We start from the raw sequence: 8,661 nt of genomic DNA on the forward strand, positions 1-8,661 counted from the left end.
TGATTTTGATATTAGTTATGACACAATCCTAAAAATCGGGGTGGATTCAGGAAGTGTAACACTCTTACTGACCAATCAACACAAAAATGAAATCATATAGAGTAGATTTTCTTATTTTTTACAGATTAAGTGTAAACACTTTAAATATCATGACATTAAATTTATGATAGGCCTTTGAACAAGGTTTTGTCGCCATTATTTAATCCACCTTAATGCTGACAACATCAAATAAAATGTGTTTGACTCTACAGATTGAAATAATTTTGTGTAAGATAATGTCCAACCACCTTTTCAACTCATTTCTTTACATAACTATCATTGTGTTTTAAGATATGTGATCTCATTAAGAACACTTTGGACTGATGGTGTAAGAACAACGATAGTATCAATAGTTTTTCTCACCATCAGGTGATCAAAGTCAATGCCACTCTGAAAAAATAACAGAGTCAAAATCACACAGATTCAACAAATAAACATCTATTTTCTGACATCCCTGCACTGAAACTTATACTTTCTAAATCTGTCTTGTGTTTCAGTTTTCTCATTGTGCTCTTTTTATTTTCTTTGTTTTTTTAATGTTTGAGTCATCCTGTTTCTTTGATGAGAATGTTTTGACACAAAATGCTAAACAAAGCAGATTTGAGAGCATTCTTCCCAGCTTTCCTCATTCAATAAGGTCACTAATTATAACAGAACATTATTTGACACCAGCTTCCCAAAAACATTTGTGTTTCACAAAAGTAAGCACCGTCAGGTAATAAATAAAAAGAACAATGTGGATCGATTTCATGATGTTAGCATAAGCTAGTAAAATGTCTGCAGTCAGTTGTTCTACATCATCATGGATATTTTTTAATAACATCAGTATCATAACAACAGTTAATCCTGATAACCAGGTTTTAGAAAAGAAAAAAAAAAGCTTCTGGTGATGTGTGTCAGATTTGAAATCACAGGTTTTTTACTTATTCCTTCAAACTCAATCATGAAGCACAATGACAGCACAATACATAAACTATCAGAGTTACACATCTTTTTACAGAGTGAACAAAGCAGCTGTGGATGGAGTGGAATGAAGAACCTCATGAGTCTGGATCTCCCTCTGTAAATGTAACACTCTGTAAAGTTCAGAGAAGCTCTGCGACTCTGTAAGTGTGGTCTAGGATGGTGCAGTCATCCCCCAAACATTGAGTCCTTCTGTGAGATCAGGAACAACACGCTCTCTCCTGCACCTTGAAAAGGTTTCCTCGTTCTGTACAGTTCAACAACCAACAGCAGCTCCATCAAGTCTCCCTTATCTTCCATCCAGAGCTTTGTCCCTGCTTATGACCGACTCGTTGAACTTGATCATCAGCGTGGTGCCTTTGTGCCAGTGAGCTGTCACTTTGGCAGGGAAGCCACTGTGCGTGAGGATGGCCTCTACTATGCCAGCGGTGAATGCAGCACAGTTCAGGCTGCTGTTCTCTTTGGGCACAGAGATGTACGCGTTGATGAGCGGCTCCTTCTCGATGATGTAATAGGTTTTGTCGTCGTCGTTGGCTTGCTCCAGTTTATCGGCCTCCTTCCCGAACAAAGACTTCCAGACATTTACCTGTAGGAAGGAAAAGTGTCGAGTTAAAATCTTTTAAACAGATAACTCTTTTCACAGAAGATGAAAATGTCCCGAAAGTGGCAGTATAAGCTGCATGTTTGAACACGAATGGACAATTTTTCACCACAACTTTCATCCAGAAGTTTTACTGCCAGTGAAACTTCTGCAAGAGTGTGAACTAATGTGAGAAACATCAGGAAATTTATGACTGAATAATATTAGCTAATACCGATGCATCTGAGCCGAGTGACTTCTGCAACATCTAAAGGATGTGAAATCACAAACTGGGACACCAATATTACACCACTGCAGGGTTCAGTGTCTGAGTACAACGATGTGGTGATGATGGAACTTTGCATAAGAAGTTTTCCAAAGCAGCATGACATCCAGGTAATTCTGGCATACTTCGATCTAGAAATCAACATCCTTGAAGCCTCCTTTGCAGCTGCCATTTGCATTTTCAAGGAAGTTTCCTAGCTGGTGATGTTACAATTTGAGCAAATCTTGAGTCAATCTCCCTTAATTTCAGAGAGACAAGTCGCTGAGAGCAGCCTTGAATCTCACTCAATCGTGTTTGCGTCACAGTTTACAAATTTTCTCATGTTTTGCTAATTGTAGTATTGCCTTTGTGTAATAGTACCTTGATGAAGAGGAGCATGTTGAGCACTTTGGTCTCCCTCTTCCCATTCTTCTCTCTCAAGACCAGCACATCCAGCATGCTGGCTCCGACACTCTGACCCATGTCCGCCAGGCGGGTTTGAAGCTCTGACACAGAGTACACCCGGCTCTGACAGTACTGCACCATTTCTGAGAACAGGAGAGCGAAGGCGCTGATGCTGACCTCTGTCTTTGGTCGGGTCAAAGGTCGCTCCAGGATGTTGGATTTCCCCCGTGTAAAACGTGTGTCCATTTTCTGTTAGAGTGAACACAAATCACAACTTCTGATGAACAGGCTGATCACTTGTAAGTTATTGAATACTTGTTAAATAGAAGCAGAGGATTTAGCACACGTCTTAAAAGCGGATATTTTCTTTTTTGTTGTTAAACATCCTTGACTGAAATTATTATGACTGTACACTAACAAGTATTACAAGTCAAGGACAAGTAACTAATTCAACCATTATTAGGGTTCAAGATAAGGGTGGCGGGCCTAATCAGTTACAGTCTAAAATAATGAAATGACACAAAAAATACAGATTAACTTAAATAATGAAGGTTTAAAAAATCTGAAACTATACTTTAGATAGTTCAAAGACTCTTAAGAATTATTTAGATGAGATTTGAGGATTTTAGGAACTGGGGTGTGGATCAAAAGTAGACAAAGTTGGTCTAGGAGTGAGAAAACGTTGTGAAATTGCCCTTACTTGAATTAACATAAACAGATTAACGGTTTCTCTGTTCTGACAGTGCACTTCAAAGAGTCATAAGCTTCTCTTAGATAATCTAGTCTAGATCTGAGAAATGTAGTGGATTTGGATGAGGAGCTGAAAAAACATGCTTACTTGACTGTATTTGACAATAACTGATCTAAACAACAACCATTTTTTACTCAGTTGGTTTGATTGTTTTGCCGACATTTATTGAGGAGATTTTTCTGAGATACCACAACAGAAATCCTCTTCGTTTTTACACAATGAGACAAACACAGAGTGTATGCTCAAACCACTAGTCAACTAATCAGCTGATTATCATTATTAGCTATTAGCTACTAGCCGCTAATGCTAGCTTGTAATTTCCGTTAGACCCGTAGACGAGCATAGTCATAGAGACACAAACGATATGAATGAAACAACATTTTATAAACATGACAAACATATTTCTATTAATAGATAATTCTTTAAAAGATTGTCGAACCTTATTTGAGATGAGCGACACTCCCTGTTTAGCTTCAACTGCTTCTTCATTCGCAGCTTGAAACCAGAGCTAAGCGCACAGCGCCACCTACTGCACCGGAGTACATCTCCAATATTACATTAGTGTTAACGTATATGTTCCCCCATTTTTATAATCTAAAACGAGCACATTCTTCTCATAACCATTTTCAACAACTTTTTATACACCTAATTTCTTTCTGTCTTCTTCCACATGAACACATGGACCCTGGGAAGTGGTTTTGGAGCATTAGGATCCAGGACTTTCTAGCAATGTCTCCTCTTTCTCTCAGACGGCTGAGCTCACGAGACGGCTTGTCGAACGTAACACATACTCCAATTCACTCCATGTTTTAAGCCACCTTTTGACAACAGTGTAACTGTTACTCTGTATTTTATATGGCAATAAATAAAGTTCAGAACATGCAAATAATGTTTTACCTCAGCTATTTATATTCTATTGTCGTATTTATTTGAATATAGCATTCATCAATAGGCTGGTGTACTGTTTTGTTTTGCACTACACTCTGAGCCTAGCATTTTCCAATCTGTAGGCTATGTATCTGTATCAGGAAAAATTGTAGAGCATATTATGAAGTTGTTTAGTTTAGTTATTTCTTGAGAAATAAAACACTGGAGGTGTTCAAACTGCTTTTACATTAAAATAATGAAGACAATGTTTTTCCACAATGCATGAATTCTTGTTACAAATCTGAAATGTGGAATTTAGATACGGCTATGGCTGCTCAGGAGGTCAACCATAATTCTTCAAACCTCCTCAAAATAACGAAAAGCTTAATGTAAACTTCAAGTCTAAATGCATCCAGACAGTATTTTAGTTTCAAGTAACTTAATGTTCAGATTCACCGTCTTTTCCATCATTCATGTCAACCACAATTTTGCCTATATTTGGTATATTTCCACTGCTGAACCCGCCTTGCATCTGAAGACCATATTTTTTTCAGTTACAGTAAGACCACACTGATATTTCTGACCTTTGTTATTTACATCTCTAACCCATCTGCTATGTACTTTCCACTTCAACCATCAACTTCCTGTTCTCACTGCTGCTGCAAACATTAAAGCTGTGAATATAAATCTCCACTGCATGTGGTACGTCCTCTCTGCTGCACTTTTATCAGTTGCAAATAAAACGAAAAGCGATAATACTATATAAAGCGAATGTGTCAACAGGGAGATGGTTTTCTTTCCGTGCACAGGACACATGTGATTCATGGTTGTGGAATTTCCTCAGTGTTGCACCCTGGATTTGTGTTCTCTGCACTTTAACGCCAACATGCTTATTGCCACACAGAGGAATGCCGATGATGTGAACAGCAGATTTTTATTCCTGCTTACACAAACCACATCAAGGACATGCATGATATGACCGAGATTTATTGCAGAACTTGAAAATTTCTCCCAAACTGCCCGATGATCTGTGTATTTATTACAAGAAGACCTTGAGCATTAGGACGAATAAGTCCAATATCACAGGTGTAAGTTTCCCACCAGCAGAGTGAAGCGAGGCGTGTCTACAGTATGTCCACAATGATTACACAACAAGAGAGTTCCTCTGCATGTGAACGTCTATAAAAGAGGGCGAGGAATCAAGGTGACACAGAGAGTCTGGAGCTGAAGGTTCAGGATGGAGAGAAACTGCTGGAAACAGATCCTGGTGCTGGTGCTGGTCTTCATCTGCACACATGCAGAAGGTAAAACAACATATTTTTAAGATTTGTAACACGCTTCAGAAGTAACTTATGCATTCCGAGTAACAGAAAGTGTTATGTAAGTTTACAATCAGGACTCAGTTATTGACAAATCTGGATCTATTCAAGACCATCAGACTAAATTTGATCCCTTGAAAACCTTTAATTTAATTTGTTAACAATATTTTAGAAGAATTTGGTTAACTTTGGTCCAAAAAACAGGTTTATCCTGATCCCAGCAGTGGACTGGATAAATGTGGGTCAAACAAAACCTAATTTTAATAGAAATGTTGCTGATTTTGACTTTTATTTGCGTATTTTGTTCCCGAATGTTGAACTATTTTGTCACGGTGAATTAGTAGTCTAAGAAGCTGTTATATGTATTAAACCTTAACTACTCAGTTAAGGCAGCTTTTGAGACCTTTCAGTCTGTGTGGTTTTTGTTGCTCCCAGTGGACAAAACTTGTACAAAGACGTCTCGTTTAGGGAACTGGTGTTTTGATTTCGTAATCTTTGATCAAACCCTTTAAAACACTGAAACAAAACTGAGCTGGAACGCTGAAAGTGGATTAATATTCTGATCGTTTTGACTCAGATTAAGCTGTGGTCAAATAATTCACCTACATATTTTGTCCTGTGTGATAAAGTCTGATTGTTTGACTTTAAGCATCATGTTTTCTCTCCTCATCTGCAGCTTCCTTTTCCCGCCACATGGAGGATTTCATCCGAGCGGTGAAGCAGCTGGAGGACGAGGGCTCTGAGCCGGTTTCTGTGTTGAGGACTTTGCGAAGGGCTTCTGGCCTTAATGATGCTTTCATTCAGCACTACCTGGGTGATGCAGATTCTGGTGGTCCTGAAATTACCCCTGACCTCTCAGTGTACATCAGCCGGGCTGTGCGTCACTCAGTCACCACAGGAGCTGCAGAGGAAGGCGTGGTCCTGACTCCTGACGGCACCACTGTGGCTCTCACACCGCTCCTCCTGGGGATAGAAGCTGGTTTACTGTCCAGGTCTAAAGGGTCTGTGCGGGGTCTGTACCAGCTCACCCTGGCTAAAGACCTGGACTTGTCTTCCATGCATGGGTCTCCTGAAAACCAGCTCCTGGGCCCTGACGGCTGCTGGGACAACATCACCCACCCTCAGGTCTTCACTCTCTCGGACACCCCAGCTCTGCTCACCACAGCGCAGATAAACGGAGGCATGGATGGAGCGGTTCTGGGGATGGAGGTCTCTGACACATCCAGACGTCCCATGAAGCTCAGCGACCTGCTGATGGAGTACTACTGCCGCCATCTGGAAGCAGGAGGATTGGACGTGGCCTCGCGCCTCATCAGCCGGCGCCGCAGGGACAACTTCAGAGAGCTGGTGGGGGCTCTTGTGCTGAGCAGGCAGGTGGTGAGAGCGGTGGAGCTGCAGAGGAGGCTGAAGGGCCTCTCAAAGATGGAGGGCAACAAGAAGAGGCAGCTGTGGGCAGTGGTGAGAGAAGGAGTGAAGGAGTTTTTCCACAAGTACATGGGTGAGCATGAAAAGAGAGGATTTACAAACACCAACTGTCCTTCACTTCATGAAAACTAACCCCAAGTTATTTATCTGTTTTAGCCTGCCCTCCCATCATCCCTCGCTGCATGTGGCAAGCAAAGCCATACAAAGGAACCCCCACCAACCTCTCCCTGCCTCTCTCCTACTTATTCATCCACCACACCTTCATACCTGGACAGCCCTGTCTCACCTTCGAGCAGTGCTCTGAGGACATGCGCTCCATGCAGCGCTTTCACCAGGACGACAGAGGCTGGGACGACATCGGCTACAGGTAAAAACAACCAAATGAACCAAATCACAGCAAAGATGAAGGAGGATGGATGAAGGTGGAGAAACAGGACAAGGGATGCTGGTGAACTTAAGTCTCTCTGTGCTTCTTTAGCTTCGTTGCAGGCTCTGATGGTTACATCTACGAGGGCCGAGGTTGGCACTGGCAGGGAGCCCACACCCTTGGGCACAACTCGATTGGTTACGGCATATCCTTCATTGGAGACTACACCTCCAGTCTGCCTTCCCAGCACTCCATGGGGCTTGTGAGAGATCAGCTGGCATCCTGTGCAGTCAGTGGGGGGCGACTGAAAACCGATTTCACCCTGCAGGGACACAGACAGGTGGTGAGCACATCCTGTCCTGGAGACGCTCTCTACAGTGAGATCAGGAGCTGGGAGCACTACCGGGAATGTAAGCAGGATTGTTGACACATGATGCTCAGATCTGTCACTTTTTATTTACATAAATGATTTAAATACTTTAGCCAAGACTTCAGGAGTGTTTTTCTTATTTCTCACTTGATTTTCTTCCAGGAGGTGAAGACGCTACAATCATCTGCCTGTCAAGAGGAAGAGCGCTGGATGACCCGAAACTCAATAAATGTTTTTTTTTTTTGCTCTAATGTCCTGACTGCTGCTGTTTTCTCCTATCTTGAGTGATTAGTTTGAAATTAGTGCAAAGAAAAGGTTAAGTTTGGTAAAGTGCATTTAAATTTAACTGTGTAAACTTTTTAAATCTGAAGTATTTTTGAATTTAGCAGTACGGTATCTCGAAAGTATGGAAGGAGGCTAGTGAAAGTTACATTGATAAGTTCATATATGATGAATAAATAAATTATTTTATGAAAATAAAATAAAACATAATGAATATTTATATTTTTTAAGTTAAAAATCTTCAAACTTTCCTGAAGTTTCCAATCAAATTCTGCGATCTTAACATGAAATCCCCCAATTTTTTAACCAGACACTCAGTATACCTCTGCCTGCTTAAGAAAATTAAATGTTGAATATCCAATAATCATTTTCAAGTTAATCACCAAGACTGCACTCTATGTGAAATTATTCAAATTAAAATGAAACAGGTGTTTGCATTTTGATTTCCAGGAAACGGTTCGCTAACTACTAATCAAATGAAATTGCAGACGTGAACAATGAAAAAGCAATAAAGAAATTACATTTTAATTTCAAGAATAAAGGCACAATATTTGAGTCAAAGTAAAAATTAAATGTAAAATATACAATTATTATTTTTATTTTCATCTTTAAGACACCGCTTTATGTGTTTGCATTTTGATTTCCACAAATGGTCCTTGGCCTGAATACGCTTCCATACTAACTTACCTTACAAGTTAAATGAGTAAATCAAGCCCCTTTCTCTTTTTCTTTTTCTTTCAGCATGGCATCTACTGATGTATTTATTCAGATTGACAGAAAAAATATCTTGTTGTCTTGTGAAACTACAGCTTTGTTTTCTAGAGATGATGACAAAAATGTTATGAGAAAAAACTGAATGAATGTATTACCTCAAGGCTAGGAGCCACTAAAATTGTAGCTCATGTTTTATTGTTCGGAGTTGCTAATATGATCTTGCTCAAGGCTTGACATTAACACCGGCCAACCGGCCAAATGTCAGTGGATTTAGGCAGTGGCTGGTCACACCGCCGCTCCCACTGGCCTCTTTG

The 8,661-nt window shown here is 40.3% G+C and overlaps 2 protein-coding genes across 2 annotated transcripts; one reads left to right on the plus strand and one right to left on the minus strand.

The window, feature by feature from the left end:
• Nucleotides 1-839: 839 nt before the first annotated feature.
• LOC141809538 (trafficking protein particle complex subunit 5-like) lies at nt 840-3,548 on the minus strand. The gene is made up of 3 exons (XM_074696614.1): nt 3,443-3,548; nt 2,229-2,501; nt 840-1,588 (listed from the first exon to the last, which is right to left on the minus strand). Exons 2-3 carry the CDS (start codon nt 2,496-2,498, stop codon nt 1,292-1,294), a joined length of 567 nt encoding a protein of 188 aa, XP_074552715.1. The 5' UTR covers nt 2,499-2,501; nt 3,443-3,548; the 3' UTR covers nt 840-1,291.
• Nucleotides 3,549-5,882: 2,334 nt separating this feature from the next.
• LOC141808982 (N-acetylmuramoyl-L-alanine amidase-like) lies at nt 5,883-7,681 on the plus strand. Its single transcript, XM_074695763.1, has 4 exons — nt 5,883-6,687; nt 6,771-6,981; nt 7,093-7,391; nt 7,514-7,681. Coding segments are annotated over exons 1-4 (1,317 nt in total). The 3' UTR covers nt 7,516-7,681.
• The last annotated feature ends 980 nt before the right edge of the window (nt 7,682-8,661 follow it).

Source organism: Halichoeres trimaculatus, unplaced genomic scaffold, assembly GCF_033239565.1.
Source record: "Halichoeres trimaculatus isolate MK-OKI-2021-1 unplaced genomic scaffold, fHalTri1.1 fHalTri1_scaffold_20, whole genome shotgun sequence".
Lineage (NCBI taxonomy): Eukaryota > Metazoa > Chordata > Actinopteri > Labriformes > Labridae > Halichoeres > Halichoeres trimaculatus.

Bases quoted from the DNA above. Each gene is read 5' to 3' on its own strand.
- LOC141809538 (XM_074696614.1), bottom strand. From the start codon at position 2,498: ATGGACACACGTTTTACACGGGGGAAATCCAACATCCTGGAGCGACCT. The intron at 1,589-2,228 runs GTACTATTACAC...TCCTTCCTACAG, and splicing joins ACATGCTCCTCTTCATCAAG to GTAAATGTCTGGAAGTCTTT.
- LOC141808982 (XM_074695763.1), top strand. From the start codon at position 5,883: ATGGAGGATTTCATCCGAGCGGTGAAGCAGCTGGAGGACGAGGGCTCT. The intron at 6,688-6,770 runs GTGAGCATGAAA...TATCTGTTTTAG, and splicing joins GTTTTTCCACAAGTACATGG to CCTGCCCTCCCATCATCCCT. The intron at 6,982-7,092 runs GTAAAAACAACC...GTGCTTCTTTAG, and splicing joins TGGGACGACATCGGCTACAG to CTTCGTTGCAGGCTCTGATG.